Source organism: Archocentrus centrarchus, chromosome 19 (assembly GCF_007364275.1).
Source record: "Archocentrus centrarchus isolate MPI-CPG fArcCen1 chromosome 19, fArcCen1, whole genome shotgun sequence".
Classification (NCBI taxonomy): Eukaryota; Metazoa; Chordata; class Actinopteri; order Cichliformes; family Cichlidae; genus Archocentrus; species Archocentrus centrarchus.
The window spans coordinates 15,766,013-15,790,145 of NC_044364.1; the positions used below are offsets into that span (position 1 = coordinate 15,766,013).

Here is a 24,133-nt window from a genome sequence, read left to right on the forward strand (position 1 = left end):
CTGTTAAAAGAAACCAAGTTTTTAAAAAAAAAATGCTTCCCATCCCGCACCAGTTATCAAAGTGCATGTGAATGCAAACCAGAATTTAAAGCAGAACCAGAAAGAATTCACTTTGCTAATTCAGGATTTATCTGATGGATAACTGAAACAGAAAAACCTGGCATTAATAACAGCGTTAAAAAGTGGGCATCTTTATTTGTAGGAGCGCCCATAAGTCCTGTACGGAAGAATGACGGCTTGTCCTCCAGAGAGAAACTGCTGCTTTCAGTAGGTTTCAGCTGGCTGTGCACTTGGTGGTGAAAGGAGGGAGGCTAAGGAATAGATCTACCAGCTGGAGCCTTGAGACCCCTGCGGTCTGCCTGGAAAAATGCTCAGAGTGTAGATCAGGAGACCCAGATGACTGCAAAAGTCCCTCTCAACTTGGAAAAATGTCCTTTGCTATTGTGATTTTTTTTTTTTTTTTGGATATTTGAACATCACAGTGCTAAAGGGTATATGTGCAGAGCTGACAACAGATGGCTGAAATTCCAATTAAAGGAGTCTGGAAGCCCAAAGTTAAACTATACCAGACACAAATGATGTCTTAAAATATAATAGCATCAACCTTCATTTAGATTGTCATGTACATTTTAGTAAGAAAAAAAAAAACGAGGTGACAGGAACACTGGAGAAAGTTCCATTAGGTGAACTGTTCCTATTTTTGTTGCACCTTGAGCTTTGAAGTGAGCTTACGAACCAGAACAGTTTCAAGATCACCAAAACACATGTATACAGTAACAGAAGAAAACAAAAAGACAGTTTCATTTTCTGTTTTCTATTCTGAAAGGAGAGACAAGCTGTTCTAAGACCTTTCAAGTGTAACTTTCTAATTAATTAGGAACATGGAGTCCAAGTTATTAATTACAGCTCTAAGCTTGAAAATAATTGGAGCTTCTGAGAAGGTAATTCAAAAGAGGGAAACTCCTTCCAAAAAAAAAAAAATTCCATTTTGAAGGAAGTAGTTAAAAGGTGCAGGCTCTGGGAAAGATGAGCCTATTTCCAAGGCTTGTCTTTGAAACTAATGAATCACAGTGTATCATGGCCTTGCAGCCGCAAGGGTAACAAGAAAGGTACAAAGGCTAGAGTTAAGCTTCAGTGCATCCTTCGCTGAGAAATAAGGTTTCCTGGTTCTGAATGAATTTTAGACTATAGTGTGTTTCGGTGATAAAAGAAAGTACACGTGTATTTCTGTCTGTAAATGAGAAGCATTCTACAAGAATTTTTTTCTTTCTGTATCTAAATTTTTGTTGGAGTGTTCATACAATCATGTATCCTATAGAAACTACTGGTGCTGACGCATTATTTACCTCTCCATCCACAGGGATTATTTATACTAAAGTGTCATGGAGACTTACAATCCTAAAATTCTGAACTCCTTCCTTTGTCACATTGGGCTCCACTTTATCCGTGTATCCATATTAAAAGGAGAATAGGCAAGGTATCAATGAGAAATTTAATGGGTTTTTAGCATAAGCAAGAAAACTGATTACTGGTGGCAAAGATTGTTTTTTTTCTTTTAAATTCATGTAATACACTATTATTACAGACTTACCTGTGTAGCGTGTAAATTTTGTCAGGGTAGTGTTGTTTCAGATTGAATACAGGAACTGTGCACTTACCAGAAACGAAAGCTGCAACATTTGATGTAAATGTAACATGAGCAAACATTTTGTGCGCATTTACAACTTGTCAGGCCCACATAACAGCAGACAGATGACAACTTAACATACATAAAAATCAAATGTGAAGTCAGTGCCGGGCAGCACGGTGGTAGCACTGTTGCTTCACAGCTAGAAGGTCTGGGTTTGAATCCACCTTGGCCCGGGCCTCTCTGTGTGGAGTTTGCATGTTCTCCCTGTGTCTGCGTGGGTTCTCTCTGGGTACTCCGGTTAGATTCTAAATTGTCTGTCTGTCTGTGTTAGCCCTGCAACAGGCTGGTGACCTGTACAGGGTGTACCCTGCCTCTCGCCCTATCACAGCTGGGATAGGCTCCAGCCTCCTCGCAACCCTGAACAGGATAAGCGGATGAGGATGGATGGATAATCACTGCATTGGAATCATGATCATTGAAAAATCACCTTTAGGGAAAAAAAAAGAAAAAACTGTTGCTGTAAAAGAGGAGCGTATCTGCAAGGTGCACTGATAAACATTATTATTACAAAGTGGTTATAACAACATCCTAGCCTCATATTAATCGTAATGAGAAAAAGAATCTATATTGTCTCATGTGTAAATTGGAGAAGGGTTTAATGCTATCTTTGTCTCCGCTCTCAGCTCAATGGCGAGAGCAAGGATTTGAGACATATGAGCATCTTTCGTTTTGATGTTCCTTAAACAATCTGTGTGTGGCTTAGACGTGAACAATAACTCTTGTGCAGAGTCTTTAGCCTTTTGTTTGTTCAGCTCCCCAGGAGAGGCTAATTCCTGCCCGTGTTTTCACTGAGACATGAGAATGTCTTCATTGAGAGAAGCAACAGGTCACAGGCCAGCAGTGGTCCAGGCCAAGATATGGAGTCAAATAACATCCAACATAAAACCCAACACACAAACTAGGACAAATTGTGTCTGGAGTCTCTCTCTTTTGTTTTGCCAAGCACCAGAGTGATAGAAGCAGTTTGCAGCCAGGAAACACTTTCTGCCTGCCCTCTGTCCAGAGAAAAAGGCCAGTTTTAAGTTTGTGGATTCACATCTATGTGTGCTCCTTTGTGACTGTTTGTCTCACAGCACAAAAAGACTCCACAAGATGAATAGCGAACCTCTGAGAGCATTATGCTCAAGGCTAAAAGTCATGATGAGCAGGGAGAAACCTCAAGCACAAGCAACCAAAAGCAGTCTCCACCCAGCTGATGAGCCCCAGGCCTTATTTCAGTCATCCTGCAGTCCATTAGAAAGGAAAACACGGATGGAGAGCATGCTGCCTGCTTAGCTTGGGACTCATCACGATTTGCCTGGAGGCTTCACATTCAAAAGCACAAAGCAGCAAGCGCTGCTGTAACAGCTTGACCAGAAGTGGTTCAATACCCCGAGGTCAAAGCTCAGTAACTGTCCCCACTAGTCTAAATGTGCACAAGCTTCTCTCACCCAGTAAAGGGAAGAATCTGAATGAATGTTTCCAACCGTGCCAAAGGAAATTAATACATTGCAACAGTAAATGGATATATAGCATTTACAATGCATGTTGTATACTTCGCCCAGAGTCTGGCCCAACCCGTACTAAGGGTCCTTCTAGTAACAAGAAACAAAAATGCCTTTTCACAAAGCAGGAATACACTGAGTCTGAGATTTGATGTCACCTATTAACAAAACTGATCCAAGAAGATGAAACGCCACCAGGCATCCCAGACTCCGGAGGACAATGATCAGATTTATGCACATCCTCTTTGCAACAAATGCGGAAAAAAAAAAAATAAATAAAAAAAGGTTATTGCTTCATCATGTTCAACATGAGCTTTTAGAGTCAGAAAATATGGAATGGAGTGTAACTCAGAGAGTGTGAGCAGCACCGCCGGGCAAATGCTGCAATCACTGAAGCTTGCAGTGTGATACTCACCTGCTGAATATGCATTTTGCATAAAACAGATTATTTTTCACAGGTGGGACATGCAAATCAGACTCAACATTTGTACTGTAGGATTCTTAATTTATCCACAGTGGGGGACGTTTAAAACTTTTTACCACTGCTAATACATTTTTAGGTGAATCCCTATGCCGGCAATACCTGGTGGATGTTTCAGTGACTTGAGCCACATGAAAATGTATTTGATGTGCATACTCCAAAAGCATAATCTAAATCAAATAGGTAGCAGGCCAGAGCTTATTTCATTTTACCTTCATTTCTTTTTTTTTTTTTTTTACTTTACATATTTTAGTTCAACAGTGCAGTCGGGCAGCCAGTTTTTGAACTACAGTTAAAAGTGCAAGTTCACACATTGACACACGTTGACATTTCGCTCCAGGCAGCAAGCGCCCTTTCCATCCTGACAACAGGCTGCTTTGTGAGTGTGTCCAGGGATGCTGTACGAATATCTGAACTCTGTGTCTCCTGCTTCCACAGCCCTTTATGCCAAAGAGCAGACACCAAAGCATTTTCCGTACCAGCGCGCACAACACATTTCAGGAATCACGAAGAGTTTTCATCATGTTGCAGGCTTTCCAAATGTCATCAGTGCCACAGACACTACACAGCTCACCATCACAGAAACACCACATCTTCTCAAATACTGACTGAAACTAATACAGTAATAGAAAATGACAAGGTGCCAGTTACCCTTACTGCATCTGTCTGGTTTTTTTAACTGCAAAACACAGAAATATGAGAAATTGTTCCATATACAGAATATACTGTGGGAGTATTTTTCTGAATTTTAATATTAAAAGGGTGTAAAATGTTCACCTGAGAGGGATCAAGCTTGCAGATAAAAATAAGACCTTTATATGTAGATTTATAACCTTTAAAAGTTAAAAACAAACCAGTGATAGTGGTGAAAATGAGTTTACTATTAGTTCACTATTGTGGTCCTGACTTAAGGTTTCGCAAGACATGCTCAATTGTCTGCAAAGAATTTTTTTTTTTTTTTTTAAAGAATGCATTTGATGAACTTTGTGGAAAAAAAAAAATCCTGCACCACTTGTTCAAAGGCAGCATCTACTTCTCCCTCACACTGATGTAGGTTCAGCACACAGATCACGTTCACCTATCAGTACGGCTGAACTGATCACATTCAACTGCGCAGCACAACCTCCCTCGTGTTTTGTAGCTGGCGATATTTATTAGCAGATATCTGGGGGAAAAACTGACATAAATCTGGGTGTTTAATTCAAATCTCTTCATCCCGGAACACTTTTTTTCTCCCCACCTCTACAGATGTTGGCTGTGTTTGAACAACTGGGTTTCATCAGCGACGCAGGGCCAGCCTGCCAGCAACCTCAGACGAGAACCTTCACTAAATGTCAGCACGGCAGGTTCTGTTCTCGCCGTCCACGCTGACCAAAGCCAACACACTTATCAACACGCCTCCTCTTTCAAGCCATGTTCTTTGTGTGTTTTGCCTTGTCAAATGTCGACGGCATAAAGTAGCTGTTTTGATTTTGATGAAGTATTATTTTGACTTGTGACAGAACAGGCATTGCCAGTAATTAAACCTTTTTTCTCTAGACTTGCTGCAAGTGTTGACAGTACATTCTGGCAGATTGGTATTTGGAAAGCATGGAGGTTTGTTTGAGTAGAGCCGTTCCATCAGGCTAAAGCTCATTAGAAAGATCTAGATTGCACCTCTCCATCATCTCTGTTTGTTCGTCTTGGCTGCGGGTTTGAACCTAACAGCGAACTTCACATTTCAAGCTGCAGGACAACGATGGCAGTGTTGCTGAATGAAGATCATGTGGCTGACGTACGGGAATGTAAGGTGTTTCCACTGCAGCTGATTATGGAAAAAAAATAAGCTTTGTTTCCATTTTAAAATGAAATAGAGCTGATGAAAATGTGACAATCTGAAAGACAGCTTTGCAAAATCCCCACCTGTGCAAAGCATGAATATTCAACAGAAAAAAAACAAAAACAAAACAAAACGAGTGTGATTTCCAATAAAAATATTTTCAGAGCAGCCAAGCCATAAAATTGCTGTTGCTTGTGTTGAAAGCTTTGTCCCACAGTTTGCAGGTGGAATTTACATACATTAAGTCTGGAAAACAAGTGAGAGTCATAGCTAACGATGGCATAAAAACCCCTTTGCTCTCTCTCTCTCTTTGCTTCCCTCGCCCGCTTTCTCTCTATCACGCAGACAGCTCTGCTTGTTCCTGGTTGCTCATGTGTGGCAGCTGGCTGGATGGAAAACATATTGCTCCATCAATCACGTCCCATCCTTCTCAGCAGCACGCTCAACTCCGACTGTCTGAGGCTGAGGCCACATTGACTCAGTTCTTCTGTAAAAATACAAAGATGACAAATATTCCTCCTAACACTTCCACAGCTACATCTCTGTCAAAATCCATCTCTGCCGATGACCTCATCTCTTTCAAATGATGTTACTCCTCCTCCTTAACTGACACTGTGTTGACAGTATCTTAATACGCAGGGCGCTGGGTGTCTGCTGTGTTCAAACAAAGCCTCCTTCTCCCCCGTCTTATGCCAATAGATCAAATGAAAAGATAGAGGGAGAAGAAGGAGGAAGATGTCGGTTTTCATCAATGTCTGGCTGATGCTTTCAGGAATTTCTATCTTTCAAGTCTTTGTTTCAGCACACAAAAAAAGACTCGAGCAGAGAGAGCCCTGGCATGCCCACATCACAGTGCAAACAGAGACTTCCTCCCTCCTGTTCTTTGGCTAGATCCCCAGTTGTAGCCCCTGGGCACCGCATATGTCACCTATTTGTACTCCAGAAAGCACTCAGTTGTAAGCTAAAGGCATGTATGAATAGAGGGACACTTACTCATTTTTCTCTAGAGCCAGGAGCAGCTGTTCACCTTCCACTTCAATCAGGAGCTTCAGTGATGCTGGGTGGCTCTGAAGAGACAACAAGCAGGAGAGGAGATAAAAATTAATTCTGGACTCTCTCTCTCTCTCTCTCTTTCTCTCTCTCACACACTCACACACACACACACACACACACACACACACAGAACTTTGATTGAAGAAAGACTTGTGACACTTGTGGCTCTTCAGATGCTGCCACATTAGTTAGAAAATATCTATGCAGCAGTACAATTTAAAAAAAAAAAAAAAAAAAACACAGAAACTTTACTCCAATCAGAATGAAACTTTGACTGAACCACCCAGTGCTGCAAGAGAGGATGCAAGGCGACGGTTTTCAATTGATGAGAGGAGTGGGAAATCCTTATGAAGCTACTTTGTATCTTAGAACAAGAGCTGAGAGGATTAGCGTTATGCTTCTATTGCATTTGACATTAATCCTGCAGAAACCCATGAGTGTTCACACCCCATGAGTTACAACACAGTGCGTCTCTGTTAAGACTCAGATGAAGTAGCACAGGGTCATATATATCACGTCAAACTCCCTGTCCACCCTCTGTCTGCCCCCCCCCACACACACACACACACACACACGCGCGCGCGCACATAACCTCTCTTTTCGTGTGGTGCCCTCACTCAGACACACAAACACACACACACACACACACACACACACACACACACACACACACAAAAATCCTCCTCTGCATCACATTTTCCAAATTGCCAAGGCAACAACAGGCACACACAAACACATTTGACACATGCAGCTCAATCTGGGTCAACTGCAGCAAAGAGCACTGCTCTGGGTTAAGTCATCCATCACCCCCCATGAAGAAGAATGTCTAGTGGATCATAAGAGGATGTGGAAGCAGAACACTTGAGGTTTCAGGCAGTGTTTTTGTGTGTGTGGAGCTAAACTTTCTGCTATTTTCTGCAAGCACGTTTTTTTTCCATACGTATACTATAGCATACGTATGCTTAGGCTTACATTATAGAATGATTACAGCCACTGCCATCTTTGTCTTAAGAGGAATTATAGATGATGCAGCACATATTTGGATTTGCTGTTAGGGAGTTGTATATTCTAATTTGCACTTGGTTTCACCTTCATGGCGAGTATTCATTAACTCACTGATGTGAGGTTTTCTTTAGTTTTGGGGGGGATAAAAGAATCCCAAAGAAACCTTTTGCACCTTGTCTGTTTGGTTAAGGCAGAACAAATTAATACACAAATGAATTCAGTCAATAACACAACCTAGAAGCTCAGCTCAGCCCTGTGCTTTTATGTCTGCCTGCAGCCACGTATTTTGTTTGTATAGTCTGGGATTATATCAACAAACGGAGCCAAGGATCCCACATTTCAAACACTTCATCGATGTTCCAGTGGGTCATTTATTGTTTCCTTCCATTCTCAGATGGTGAATATCGTGCAGCTGTCTGTGCATGAAATGTTAAAATGAAGAAACAATGCTGATCATTTCAACTGCATGCAGTCTGCATTTTTACTTTGCTGACTGCTGTTCATGAACTACATCCAGTTATTATAAAATTTGTTGATCAAGATTTTATTTAATTTAGTTCAGATTGCACTGAATTTAAAGGACTCCTAAACTAAGACTATCCATTAAATACACAATTAATGTCAGTGTAGCATCAGCTTGGTTGGAGATCCAGCAGCCAGAGCCTGGGAGATACACTGACTATGTTATCTTACTACACCTCAGAATTAGAACAAACAAGAGAAGAATGTCTCTTTATTAGGCCACTTGACAGCAACCTATGACTCATTCAATAAAAAAAGTCACCAAACTCAAAAGGGACGAACCACTGTTGTCTCTGCACATAACAGACAACTGAGCAAAGTTGTATCTTCAGGCACTCTGAATGTACAAAAAATACCAAAGATAACACAGTTTGACAGGCAAAAAATAGTAATAAATTTTTGCACCAATAAGGTGATTCCCAAAGAGATATTAGCTGAAAAGTGGAGGATAAAATGAGATGTGGCAGGCCTAAAAAAAAAAAAAAAAAGTATCTATAGCAGATGAATAGGATTAGAAAGTCGTGTCTTTAAGAAATAGGAAAAAAAAAAATAATAATCCAGCAACAACCTGGCACAGGACCTGAGAGATGCATCTGGGCCTTTAGTTGATTCATCTACTGTTTGCTAAAGCCTCATTAGAAAAATGGTCTCAATGGAAGGATGGCTGTCAAGAAGCCATTCTTAAGCAAGGGAAAAGGGAAGAAAAGGCTGAGTTATGCCACAAGAACTGGACTGAAAATCAGTGGCAACAGGTTTTATGGAGTAATAAATACAAATTTGAAATTTTTGGTTCAAATCTTCTTCAATATATACAGAGGAGAGAGGCATAGCAGTGAGTGTCTACAGTAATATGTAAAATACAGTGGAGGTTTTGTCATGATTTGGGGCTGCCTTTCAAGTTTGATCCATCATGCAATACCGTGTGGAAAGTGTCAGATTGGCAACGGTTTTATTTTTCAGCATGACAATGATCCCAAACACACTGCCAATGCAGTAAAAGCATACCTGGATAGGAAAAAAAAAAACACAATGGAAAACTATCAGTCATGGATTGGCTTCCCCAGAGCCCGGACCTCAACATTAATAAAGCAGTGTGGGATCATCTTGACAGAGAACAGAACAAAAGGCAGCAAACATCTGAAGAAGAGCTTTGAAATGTCCTTCAAGAAGCCTGGAGAAATATTCCTTAAGACAACTTAAAGAAATGACAAGAAAGCTGCCTAAAAGAGTTTAGACTGCATTGAAGAATAGAGGTGGTCACAGCAAATATGGACTTTCAAGCTCGTTAGAATTGTGCAAACTCTGTTTTTTTGCCTTATGTACTGGTTTTCCCATTTATGTTTGCACGTTTCAATAAATCATTGCAGTTATTTCCCATTTTCCCAGCAAAATATAAAGAAATGAGGGGTGGCTTGAGACTTGCACAATATTATTTATAAGAATACACTGTGACCTGACACAACTAGGCCAAAGGTGACACTGTAACAGTAATATATATATATATATATGTGAGCCAGTGTAGGATAAACAAACATGAGAAATGAGAAAAAAAGGGGGGAAAAAAAATGCAGAAACATATCTACTATTGTCCACCTGGGATTTGAGCGGGCTGAATGGTTTCCAGTCTTCTCCAACAAGTTGAAAAGGTACTGTAGTCGCATAGTGTTTCTGCCTTGCTGTTGGTCTGTGTGGAACAATTGTGCTCGGAGGATTTCCTATAAAAGAAAATATGAAAACCAAGTGAGAATGCAGAGAAAACTTCAAAGTGTTCTTTACCCGTAATTCTCTTGGTATCTGTAAAATAAAAAAAAATAAAAAAAACATGTCCATACTGTGTGTTCACAAACAAGTGGAACATTTTCACAACTGATTTTCTTCAAACAATACCGACAGTGAATTCCTCCCCGCTATTAAATCCTGAGCCCGGTGTTCATTAATAGCATCAGTCAGAACACAACCTGACAGTAGAGCTGCCTTGTAATATAAAGTGTCACTTCAGCGGAATCACAGTGTTTGTCTGTGTGATGGCTTTTCTGCATCACAGCATGCAATTAATGCTCTCTGAATGTATTTGTTTTTCATAGCTAACAATTATCTATGCTGACAAAATGCCATTTCCATTATATCTGAGCTGCTCCCAAACATATGTTTGCCTTCTTTTTATAGGCCATCAGTAGAATGGAGCCCTTCTTCTCTGCCATAAACGCATAAATACAACAACACTAAATGGAACCCTCCGCCATCAAGCACTGAAAACTGTTAACTTGTGGCAAAACCGTAACCACCCCCTCTCACACTCGAGCTGCACAAATCTCCATAGTTCTTGAGTTAAGGAGAGTTTTGAGCAAAGACGAGCTTGGGTTGCTGCTGCTGCTGTGATAACTCCTAACACAGGGCCAGTGTCCAGGATGCAGTGCAGGGATTAGACGTAGCTTTGGGGCATCGTTCCCAGCACGCTTTTATCTCCTCTCTCACTGTTCTGACAGGGTGTTATAACTGAGCCTCCGAATGCCTACAATGCTTGGAGCGCTGCTGTGCTGCCAGTCATTTAAGAATACATTCGTCTCCAAATCCAATACGGACGTCCTCAAGTGTGCCGACAGGAGATGGTGGGGAAAACAACCACTACCTCGAGCAAGTCTACTGCCTTTACGCAGAACAGAAGTTGCAGGTTTTTTTTCTAAATAGTACATTATGAGCACGTACTGAGGCAGAATGCAATAGTGAGCCTCTGGAGGACACTGCTAACAGGGTTCCTTCAGTAATCAGCTCCCCGCAGTGGGGAAGTTATTTTTCAGCTTGGGTCTCTTACTAAAACAGCAGGGGTTGTTAGCACCATTTGTTTCAGAGCAAACACACTAAATCAATTGTTTGCTTGCTTTCTTTTTTTTTTTTTTTTTCCCCCCAGCAATAGTCCGTTGAGTGTTTCCAAACAGCAGGGAGACAGATTTAGTTTTGAGGGTGATGTCAGTGGATTTGTGAAAAGTTATGCGTGTGGTCTCTGCATAATTAATGGTATATTTTGAACTTGAAACTTCACTCCGACTTAATTTTGAATAACATTCTAAGCACACATAAACATAAAGCATCCTCAAGGGAATATACTCATCCTTGATTATTATTTCCAGCAGATTCAAGGTTCTTCCTTTGAGGTTTCCATCCCCTGCTGTCTTTCTGCACATGACTCACCCATCTAAATTGCTGAGTCTGCCTATTATCCAGCATTAGTAAGCCAGGTCAGGCACAACACACCCCAGCTGAGCTTTGTTCTGGTTACCCTCTGAGAATACCACCACTCTGGAGTACATCACAGACCCATTCCAACTGATAGCAGAGAGCCAGAGGTGACCCGCTCAGTAATCTCTACGCAGCTTCAGACTGATGACGAGAAGCAGGCTTAGGCAAGGACGGAACGGCATAATACACAGAACAACAGGAGAAGCACTCCTACCCTAATTAGTCCCAGAAAACCACACTGTCTGGGGGAGGTGGACATGCTGAGTAAGGGAACCGATGACAACCTCTAAGGAAGGTGCGGACGAATAAACACAACAGACAAGGGAAAAACTGTGGAAAGCTTTGACAGAGGAGGGTCAAGTTCACATTGTGGTTAGCTGATTTATGATCCTTACTGTGGCATCCTCCACATCGTCTTTGAAGATGAGGTTCACAAACATACAGCGTTGAGTTCCTTGACTTCAAAGTCCACAAGTGACGAACCAGTTTGTTAATGTGGTGTGCTACGAGGTATAATTCATGCTTTTATAAATGGCATTATATTAGTGGAAATAGTCTGAAGGCTCATTTCTTTTCCACATGCTTGGGAAAGACATTGGGTAAAGTGGAAGCATGACGGGACTGCACTGTGCAAATGGCTTTTTGTTAGCTGGAATGTTATAAGAGCCACCAGAAGCATTGAGGGAGCAGTAAAAGTGGCACCAGATCTCGATGCCTTATTTATATACTCAATAACAGAGAGTGTAAACAGGGGTCTTAATAAAGCAGAGATTTGGCCTTGTTCACCTTCCATTCTGTTCCAGCGTACACAATGAGAGCTTGTGCCACTTATATTGCATCAATAAAGTCAATTCTAGGTGCAAGGTGTGTGTGTGTGTGTGTGTGTGTGTGTGTGTGTGTGTTTGTGTGTGTGTGTGTGTGTGTGTGTGTCTGTATACTTGGAAATATGACTGTGTGCATTTGCCTGCAGGTGATGGAAACATGATACAGACCCATGACTAAATAAAGCAATAATTCTGGCTTTACCTAGCAGCATTGTTAAAAAAAAATATAACCACAATCTATTACATACTGTGTATGTGTGGTCAGTGTTTTATTGTTTTACACAGTAATACTATGAATGACTGGTTGATTGGAGGTGTGCAATATTCACTCTAAAAATGGACGGAGTGACTTGCAGCTCAAAGGCCGTCGAAGCTTTGAATCTGGGCTAAATTTGACTCTAAGATTTCTTTTCTGGGTCTGAGGCTCCTAACCTTCAGTCCTCAGAGTTTGTTTTAAAATGCATACAGGACTTTGGTTAAGGATTGCTGAAATATGCTATCAATAAATCTGATTTAAATAATATTTATAGCTTTTCTCAAGTTATTTTCCTTTAACATGCATCCATCCACCTTATCGGCTATCCATGCTAATCCAATTCAGGGTGACATTTGGCCTGGAGCCTATCCCGGCTGTCATGGGGCAAGATGCACCCTGGACAGATCATCAGTCTATTGCAGGGTTAAGGCAAAGAATATCAAGCTAATATGCATGTCTTTGGACTGTGAGAGGAAACCAAAGTACCCGGAGAGAACCTGGGAATGCACAGAGAGCACATGCAAACTGTACATAGTGGTACAATTGATCCAATGACAAAAAGGACACTGCACTCAAAACTGCAGATATCAGTTTCATTATGGTGCTCAAAGCAAAGACAGGAGGTCTGTAAAACTTCATTTATACATCTCTGTAAGAACAGTTACAACACCCTTTTCAACCAGATTTAACCTAGACACTAAGGAGGCTAGATTTACTTTTCCTGATGCTATTTCACACTGAGGCATTTCTTGGCATTGTCAGTGCTCCTAAAAGAATGCTTCTCCACAGCCTTTGAGCTGCTGGCCACAGGGAACAGATGACCTTCCTCAGTTCTTAGCAGATCTCAAGACGCATTCTTACCAGCCTGTCACAACTCCAGCTCTTCCCTTTCCCCCCTCTGTAGCCCACCAAAACAAATCAGCAACTCTACAGCATTATTATATTCCATATTTTTTGGAACCACAACTCTATCCTTGACAGACAACCATGTAATAATGTATTCATAACAATTGTGAGATATTTTTTTTCCTACACAAATGGCATGCTGTTCTTTTTATCTGCGCACTTGATGAGGCCGTGCCCCTCACATGCGTGCAGGTCCTCACTGAGATACAGGCTTCACATATGTGGATGCATCAATCAAGAGCATTCCAAATGACAGCCATTCTTAGCCTGATGACTGGCATAACAAAAGCCCACAAGGACACACTCCAAAGTGACTTTGACAGCAATTCTCTCCGATCTCGAAAATGTTAGATTTGAAATGGAAAAACAACGCCTTTGACAGCCTCAAGGAGACTCTTTGACAAGCAAAACCCCATCAGCGGTACAAAGACAAGTGAAGAGGACACATGCATCCACAACTGTTTTTGATGAGTTTATGGTGTTTAGCAGTGGCGCAAAGCAAGCGAGAACGTTAACTCAAGTACTGCAGTGTCAAGTACCACACTCTGAGCTCCTTGTCCTTCACCCAACTACAGTTTTAGGGCACACTGAATGACATAAATCAATAGAGAGCACATGAGCACTTAACTACTAATATGGATTGTACTTGTAGCAATGATAAGTATGTGTATTTCTGCACAATAAGGAACGTGAACAGCAATCTAAAAGTGGAAACCATGTTCGGCAGGATTAGGGTGGTAATATTACTGAACACAGAAACATGACTCTCCCTGATTACATAACAACCAGATACATTTATGCAACTGCTTTGAATTATTATACAGTATGTTTGTGAATTGTCTTTTGTCCATCATTTTGTCTAAATACTGCATTAATCATTACTGGTATTGATGGCAGTGCTGTATTAGCTGTTCAGATGGGCAAATTGGAACAGTAGAAAATTTATAAGATGATAAGATGATTTATAGAGTTGACTGAGTTTTATATTTCTTAGTGCCATAACCTGCAGCTCTAGAGCTCTAGCCTCTTTTCTCCCGTGGTAATCACAAAATAAATATGCAAAATCTGTGGGGATAAAATTTCTGTTACTGGTAACTTACTGGATTCAGTTTCTGATAAATAGTGACCAAGCACATTTAAGCACGCTTGGCTGCATTCAGATAGGAAGCCCTGCTTTCATCTGACAATTTAGCTTCATTAAAAATGTATCTTTATTTACAGTGGGACCATAAGCAATGCATGGAACTGACATAGGATATTTGCAGATCTGTGGTCTTGGAACAGATCTACAAATATCCCCCAGCTACCAATGGACCTCTGAAACATTGGCCATTGCCCCCAGAGGCAAAGTCAACAGCAGACTCAGAAACTCAGAAACCCTGGACTAAAATGTCTAAGAGCAATCAAAAATTAGCACCATCTTGAACAGCTACTGCAATAAAATGTTACTTACCTAGTAGCAAAATGTAATAGGGTTCAGAGTGTATTCACATGCTTGAGTACTTGGACTGTTGTATAACTAAAGGATCTGAAGGCCACAGTGAAAACCAAAAAAATGTACATAAAATAAGAACATGTGGAATTAATTAATTAGGACAAAATAATGAGTTCAGTTGGCATGCTTCAAGAGGAACTATGACACAACATGAGGGAAAAAAGGCATAAAAAAGTCATTTCCTTGATTCGATATGGAAATGTGTTCTTAATAAAGCAAATCAAATAAAAGGATCACTTTGTCTGCATCAAGAGCATGTGTCCACAGTTGTTTACTGTCTTTAATCAGAGCTCTGACTGGATTGGGGCCATGATCCAGAAAGGTTTCCGAGCCAAAAACTGGTTCTGACATCAGCCCGTGGGGCAAAAAAGTAGGTTAATGTCTATGGTTATTGTTCATTTATTAATGGCTGATTGACAGGCATATCACGAACTCAATCTATCCCCAATCAGAGTGGGCAATTTTATGCTAATTCAAACAGAATGGGGTTTGGGACCAGAATGATGAACGATATATTGAGAGGACGATCCATCAAGTAGACACACTTTCGTAAATGACCTTGACAGACAAAAACACTGAACTTTAGTCACGTTCCTCATCTCTCTGACTCCTTGAACATCTTCTCAAGGGCCAGTGTGAATCATTATTGTCATGACTGACTTTTGAGTTTTTTGGTTTTTTTAAATCAAATGTGTCAAGACTGAAAAATGCCCATCTCAAGTTCCAAGAGTCCAAGGTGACATCATCAAATTGCTTGATGTGGTCATCGAGCTGAGTAATATCCAAACATATTCTGTTAGACTAGAAAATTAGTCTAACTGAAATGAGTTAGCACAGTTAAGTCACAATTTTTGTATCCTCTGAATCATTTTAGTATTCATTAAAGAAAGGCGTTCCAGTCTCTCAATAAACCAAGACTAGCTTCTCTTTTTTTATGCTGGAATATCCCTATCAGCAGAACAAGTGCCCCCTTTGAGTTCTTGGAACCAAGGACTGTCACTATTTTCAGGCATTTTTTACACTTAGAAACACATAAATGTTGAATATAATTGGTAATCAGCTCGCAATGAGAAAAAAAAAAAAACCCAACAAAGTGTCACATTTCAAAAACAGGCCTTAATATTGTGCTCACCACTTTAACGGCAAATCCTCAGCTTGTTACCTGTAATTTGTTAGTGGAGCCGGAGTTCAGAATTCATAACGACGGTTCAGGAAAGGTGAAAAGTGCCTGGTAATCTTGGCTTGACTCCACAGTAAACACTTCACCCAGTTGGGAAGGGGGGGGGGGTCATTATGTCAACACCCAGAGGGTTACATTAGGAAACAAACCGGTACGTGACATTATGGTAACAGGAATCTGCACATACTGGAAACAAGGCCTCCTTGAATTAAATTTAATTAGGTAGGAGTGTGTCAAAAGCCACAGCAACACAGGTTGTTATTAATGGAGGATACATTTTTTTTTTTTAGTTTAATTTAGGGTCATAAACAAGCCATTTAACACTAGGCTCCCTCTACTGGTAAATGGCTCTTTTGTATCCCCTCTCTCGCTCTCTGGTCGTCTCTTATATACTCAACTCATTTACTGTCACACTAGCCTGATGTCGGTGCATAATTGCTCTATGGGAAACAGATAGTCCTGCAGCAAAATTTCCCCTTGGCTCAGCAGGAGGTTAACGCTGTCCAAGAAACCAGCACCGTTACACCCCCGGCTGGGTGACACTGTTACCCTTCCTCTCTGCTGCACGGATTGTGCTCGATGCCTGGCACGGGCACTATGCCTAAGCAGTGGTCAGAGTCAGGTAGCTTCTAAAGCAGAGCTGTGTGAAAGCTTGTTAATATGGTTCCTGTGAAGGATTTAATTTACAACTCCCTAGAAGTCCTTTCTGTCATGGGAAGCACATGCCTGGCACAAACTCAAAGCTGCCTAACAAGTCACACAGCTCAAGGATTACAACAGCAAGGACTGACATTAGAGTGTTTGATGAAGCTGAAATAGCTCTGGCATGGTTATTTGATTAAATCAATTAGTGCATCAACAGAAAATAATGCAACACTAATTTAAATCTACATCAATTCTGTTCATTTAAGTAATTCATTAAAGCAAAAATGCAAAACACTAGTTTTTTTTTTTTTTCCTGTGAGGTTTCATGGAGGGAAAAAGTAATTTGTTTTCTCTAGTTAATGTTTTGTGCCTTTGAATTCATAAATCATGCTCCCTCTTGTGCTCTCAAGTTAGTAATTTGTGCACACACTTTTTCATTTCCTCAACGACATCCCCAGATACTATAAAAATGTAAGGATTCACTAATTATTCTTTGTTTCATTGCTATTTGAACATCTTTGGGATTCTGTGACACAGAAACAAGCAATTTAAGATATCAAATTAAATCATAAAAAAAAAAGGGGTGCTATTTTTACAACCGTATATAAAACCCAAAAACAACCAACCCAAACTTTTAACAAGCCTGGACTTGTCAAGGTTGTACTTCAAACTGTCTTGGGTTTTTGATGTGCGGCTTGCGCTGCTTCGCTTAAAAATACATCACAGCTCCGCCTATGAAACATAACTCGGACAGACACAGACAAAGCAACTGGCAACAGCAGAACTTCACTGCAGCCAATTTGTTAGAAACAGGCCTTGGGTAGGAGGTGACCTGTCGTGCTCCCGTTAACACGTGCGCCCGTTAAGAAACATATTGTGCATTGCTTCTTTTTTGTGGCAGAACAGGAAAGTAAAAGCTGGCAAATGGATAGATGATGAAGAAATTCTGTTTTACAAACCTCGGTAGGAGACAATGGAAGTGCACGTGGAATCTACTCAAACATGCATGTTTCCCTTAACACATACACCGTGTTATGTTCATCGGGAATTCCATGGGAGTCCCTATTTTCTGAAATGCTCAATGCAACCAAAAAATTACTGATATTTACCTAAAGCCAGTACCAACTCTAACAGATGTGCATGCACTCACTGCTGTATTAGATATAACTGTTCAACTGCTTGTTAACAGAAATCTCTAATCAGACAATCACGTGGCAGCAACTCAGTGCATTTAGGAATGTAGACATGGTCAAAATGACCTGTTGAAATCCAAACCGAGAATCAAAATGGGGAAGAAAAGTGATTTTGAACGTGACATGGTTGTTGCTGCCAGACGGACTGGTCTAACTATTTCACAAACTGCTGATTTGCTGGAATTTTCCTGCACATGCATCTCTTGGGTTTACAGAGATTGATCTCAAAAAGAGAAAATAACTAGATAGCAGCAGTTGTCTGGGTGAAAATCCTTTTCCTGACGCCAGACGTCAGAGGGGAAGGACCAAACTGGCAACAGGAAGGAATAGGAAGGCAACAGTAACTTCACTCGTTACAATCAGGGTATGCAGAAGAGCATCTCTGAAAGCACAACACATTGAACCTTGAAGCAGATGGGCTACAGCAGCAGAAGACCACACCAGGTGCCACTCCTGACAGATAACAAGAAACTGAAGCTACAATTCATTAAGGCTCCAATAGGAGACTGGAAAAACTATATAAAAACATTTTCTTGGCACTCTTTGAGTCTCTATCTACTAACTAAGTATCATTTAAGCACCACAGCCTATCTGAGTATTGCTGCTGACTCATTTTCTGATGGCTGCTTTCAGCAGGATAATACACCACGGCCACGTCATAAAGATCATCTCAATCTAGTTTCTTGAACATGACAGAGTTAACTGTACTCAAATGGCCTTCACAGTCACCAGATCTCAATCCAATAGGGCACCTTTGGGAAGTGGTGGAGCAGGATATGTAGCCAACGAATCTCCAGCAACTGTGTAAGGCAATCTTGTCAATATGGACCAAAATTGCTCAGGAATGTTGCTAGCATCCTGACCAACATTGATGCATTTGAAAATCCCCATAGGAATTCTCTTTATCTGTCTATAAACATACAATATTTTCAAGTCACTGATACCTCTGTGATCCCACTGTAAGATAATCTCTAGTTTGACTTGTTTCTGTTTTTATATTAACATGTGATGGGATTTTTGGGTGATACACTGATGAACTTGAATTACCACAAGCTGATTTGACACTGGCAAGATTTATCTCGGCCAACTGACCCCTCTGACCAGACGGACGAAAAGAGGCTCAGGGAACGACATGCTGAGCTCAACTCTGACCTGTCTGGGTGTGAAAGCCAAACGAGCCCAGAGCCAGGATCAGGTTTCAGCTCATGTTTTAAACGTTTGTTGGAGAGGTCAAATAAGTCCACAGCAGATTTGAAGAGATGAATGTAACACATGTAGGGTCAGGCTACATGAGCACAGTCCAGATATTTTCCCTCTCATATACAAATATCCCCACTGCGGAACAGCGACTGGTTGATCAATCTGTCTTGATGCGCAAATGCTCATCGGCCAGTTCTTCTTACCAGCCTCCTGGGTCTTAAATATCCTGAACAGCTCATCTGGAAGATCCAAATCCATTCATACTGAGAAGATACTAAATGCCTTGGACTTGAGATGGGTCACATCACGGTGATAATGTCTCTCTGGGGGAGGACACTGTTTGCTAAAGGAATTTTTTACTACAGTCCAAAAATATATTCGCGGCTCAGCTTTCATTTGTCTGAGGGTGCAGCACGCAAGCTGCATGCAGCGCTCAAGGCAGAGGCAGTCATGATGGCTGAAGCAGTACAGCTGGCTCGTAAATACTCACTAACACTAAAGTGTGTCAACCGACGGGAGGAAATCATTCACAAATGATGCCCAGCTAGGACAGGAACACGCGTAAAACCGACATAAAGTTGAAGGAAGGGTGTCATTAAATATGTATGCAAACACAACATTGCATTGAGCTACTCCTTTTTTAGCACCCTCAGACTTGGATGAAGTCCACAGCCCAGAGGCAAAGTAGAACCTCCTAAAAAGGAACACTAATTGCCCTTACTAATTATGCTTTACATTAAGCAAGGCTGCAACTAATTACTTTCATTGATCAAAAAGTAAGTTTGTATTTCATTTGTCCAAGAATATATGAAAAGAAATCAATCTTAAGTCTGGAAAGTGAAAGGTACCATTTTCATTTTGTCTGGTCAGAAATGTCTTAATGAGTGAGGGACCACCTAAATTGTTGCTGCAAAGTTTTTTGTGCCTGAATTGGAACAAGAACTCCCTCCATCTATTAATTTCCATCAGCCCAAATTACTCTAAAGCTGGTAATATCCTGCCAATACAGACAGTCCCAGACTTTCACAGTTAGATGAACTGGCTATGATGGTTGTCGATGAGCCCGAACCCGTGGGAAACACACATCAAGGCTAATGTCTGACGACGCTGAACTGTTGATGAATAAATGAACAACTTCCTTATACTTTAATCCCAGTTTTAAACATTTGCCCTTGCTGGTAATTAATTCCCAGGATTCACACAGTGAGTGTCGTGACTGCCAGTGTGTTTAGAAGTTTGTGAATGCAGCGCCTCCGCTCCTCCGCAATTACTGTGTGTGGTATCTTTGTTGAATCTCACCTAGGGCATAGAGCGCTGGTGACTCAGATGACACGAGCCCAAAGGCTTGCAATCACAATACCAGACAAGCAAACAAGCGCACACTGGTACATAACAACAATCTGACTTCCCATTTGAACATTTCCTTAGAGCAGCCTCTTTTCCATATGCTGCTGGGAACCGATACACATAATGCAGGTTTCACAACAGCTTCTAATTTGATTAACTTCAAATCAACAACGAGGCTTTTATTTATTTATTTATTTTACATTTAACACTAGAATAACCCTGAAAAAACTGGTGTGCTTTTAAAAGCACCAGCAAAAACGCCTAAAGTGTTGCCACTGATTACCAAAGAGACTTTCAGCATCATCAATTATCCAGCAGCTGCTCTTTTCTGAGGTACACACTGGGTGGACTTTGAGCAAACACATTTCATGTTCTGCTGCTTCCACGCAGAGAGAACGCGAGCGAGGCACGAATTGAGCAAGTTTGTGTACTTGAAGATGTAACACTGCGCCCCAGCTTGTGTTACACATCTTTAAGTCTGATGTAGCTACTAACAAATGCTTTCATAAAACATGATGTATCCCGAACAGCCGAAAGGGAGGCATGAATGAAGAACAGAACGAATAAGAAAACACATATACACAAGGCACACAATGCACATAAAATGATGCAAACAGGGTCATTTAAGCAGACAAAAATGAAAGCTTTTTCTTCGTGTTTAAATGGAGCATTAACACAGTAATAAAACAATTAGGAAAAGAATCTGTCTGCTACTTTTACGCACGAACTTTCAATATACCCTACCTGGAAGCATATGGCCAGAGCCTCCTTTTCACTTCTTACCTTTAAGAGATTTTGAGAGCACCCTGTCACACACCGACAAAGTGACACTTAAAGCCTGAAGTGCTGTCAAAATAACAAACTTCACACTCCGGCTCTCGGGGCTCATGATGCTGAAGCGTGGAGGGGGACTAGCCAACTGTCTTTCACTGCAGCGAAACCATCATACAGTTACAGTCCAACAACAGCTGATGTGCAAGAGCCTCCCCACAAATAAAACGACTTCCTGAAATATGATCGAGGATGTGACCGGCGCTTTAGGAAATCCCACAGACAGCTGATTAAGTCCCACTCACTTCGCCCCCCATTCAAAGACGTCCAAGTGAAAAGCCGCTCGCGCTGAAGTGAAAACTGTGGACAGCGATGAAAATATTGAGAAAGGCGCGAGCCGCTGCTGTCTCGGTCGCCCCACTGGAATGACATCAATTCCACGGCAATTACTGGCGAGGAGTGTTGTCTTATGAGTGGCGACCATGTGCTTCAATGAAGCTCTCCGCGAGGTCCTAAAGCCACCTTCGGGGCGCACAAAGTCAGCTACGCTGTCAAGTTAGACGCAAAAAAGGTCCAGATTTCCGGTTCCAGCTTTCAACCAAGCAGTTAACAGTTCGAGAGAAAATACATTTAGATAGACTGATGACCTGTCCAAAGGTGGACAGCTGGGTTAATTAAATGGACGGATGGATGGAATTTAGCCCTACACGAAGCCACACCAGCTGAATTTAAAATATTTTTCTCTAGTAGAGCACAGAGGACGCGGAAAGAACATGTAAACTCCACACAGAAAGCAGACGTATGATGATGGATTTGAACCCCAGACTCCCTTGCTGTGAGGCAACAGTGCTAGCCACCATGCTGCCTCATAAGTGGTAAAATAAGCGATTGATTAAATAATTAATTAATTAAGTCTAAAGATTTCCCTTGTTTCCTTGGAAATTCACTATTTTGAACACTATGTTCAAACTGTTGTGCAGACAACAACAAAAAAACTACAGTAAAACCAGCAGAAAGTGAGCTGAACCAATGTGCCTTTGTTCTTGTACAAGTCTGGAAAGTGTACAGAGTGGGTGATAATATAGCCTTTAATGTTTCCCAATGCTTCTTTCGGCTGCTTTCTTAGGGGTCGCCACAGCGGATCACCTGCCTCCATCTCACCCTGTCCCTAGCACCCTCCTCTGTTACACCAACCCTCTGCATGTCCTCCTTCACTAAATCCATTAATCTTCTCTGTGCTCATTCCTCTTCTGCCTTGCAGCTCCATATTCAACTTTGTGCAATATATCCACTATCCCTCCTCTGCACTATCCTTGCCTTGCCTCTAACTTTGCCTCCAAACTGCTCAACCTGAGCTGTCCCTCTGATGTACTCATTTCTAATCTTATCCATTCTGGTCACTCCCTACCATCTTGCAAACCTCCCCTTTCACTTGCTGCTATCCTTCTGTCACAAATTACCCCTGACACTCGTCTCCACCCACTCCACCCAGCCTGCGTTCTCTTCCTCACCTCTCTTGCACACCTTCTGATGCTTTGGATGGTTGACCCCCAGGTATTTAAACTCATCTACCTACCTCTGCACCTTGCAGTTTCATTGTTACAGCCTTTTATTTTGGAGGTAAACCATGTTATTTAATTCCTCTTTCCTGTTTTTTCTTGGTCAACTTTACCCAGGGATCTTAACAGGCACACACACTGTAGCAGCTCACACTGAGGGCAAATTTGACCATATCCTTCCCCTCGCAGGTGTTATAGGCTAGATCAACTATGTGCTGTTATGCAGCCAGAGTGAACTGAAACCAGGATGCTGTAAAAACCTACACACTCATGCACATGCCACAAAAAGCAGTTTTACTTTGACATATTAACATTTTAAAATACCAAAAAGCCATCTGATAGACCTAATGCCCTGTGGCTCTGCTCAGTTATGCTTTTCACTATGTGCACTCTGCACTTCACCGCATCAGGTTGTGTAGCATGCTTTCAGCATTAAGGCTTAAGGTAAGGACACAGCACCACATCCATTTGCTATCTTAACGCCATTTGAAAGCCTACATCCTCGCACAAAAACACTTAAAACCTCTCAAACCTCCGAGATGAAACATGGACAGAAATGAATATTGAGGAGCACGCATGTTCATTTCAGTCGAACTGAAGAGCTGATCTTTTGCATTTTCTTTAATTTATTTATTTTTAAGAACCAGGGGGGTGCTTGCAAGTGAGGCGGCACACGGCACGGGGGCTCTCTGTTGGTGTGCTAGAACAGATGATTAATGAACATCCTTCAATCTTACTTCTGCTACAGTGAGGATGCATTTTTGGTAGAAACACACTGCAAATTTAGGTGTAAAATATGCAAAAGTAGAATCAAATCAGAGCCAGCTGAGGTGTAAAGAATTCCATAGAGCCTATGTTTTATATCATGATGCACAGTATAAAGACATACAGCTCAAAAGGTGAAGTAAGGTTATCTTTAAATAGAGCCTCGTGCATACCATCAGTTATCTTCTTTAAAGAGCATCCATGGTTCATGAATGTCCTTCTAGTCTCAAATTATCATTATGCTCCATGAATGCTGTTATTAACACAGTTCCACTCCCCAAATACACCCACACACGCAATTGCACAGACATGAAAATAGGTTTACAAAAATAGTAGCAACCATCTGTTTTCTATACACACCAGTGAAAATTACAATAGACGAAACGAGTGGACTCTGGAAGAACGTAAGCCCAAAGACTAATGAAGAAAATAAGAGTTGAAAGCAATGAAACAATCTTCTGCTCTGTTGTCTGTTCTTTTAAAGCTAAATATCAACACATCTCTTTAGCCAGAATCATCATGTTGTCGCACAACATCCCTGTGCTTCAGATCAAAACGCACAAATCTGAATCTGCAATGCCGAGGCTTTGGCCCGTGATGACACAATGACAGAGACAAAGGCTCCATTCAGTTGAACTGTCCATTAACAGGGTGCTTCCACTGAGAAGAGGTCACGTTCCTCGGTCTTACAGCTAATAGCT

General features: G+C 41.2%; 1 protein-coding gene across 1 annotated transcript in view; it reads right to left on the reverse strand.

Moving 5' to 3' along the window:
- adam12a (ADAM metallopeptidase domain 12a) overlaps window positions 1–21,520 on the reverse strand; it is a 76,931-nt gene extending 55,411 nt beyond the window's left edge. Inside the window, exons 1-3 of the mRNA XM_030755824.1 lie at window positions 21,121–21,520; window positions 9,648–9,769; window positions 6,468–6,541 (exon numbers count right to left, since the gene is read on the reverse strand). Coding sequence (XP_030611684.1) covers window positions 6,468–6,541; window positions 9,648–9,769; window positions 21,121–21,226 — 302 coding nt within the window. The 5' untranslated portion in view covers window positions 21,227–21,520. The remainder of the gene's footprint in view (window positions 1–6,467; window positions 6,542–9,647; window positions 9,770–21,120) is intronic.
- Between the last annotated feature and the right edge of the window lie 2,613 nt (window positions 21,521–24,133).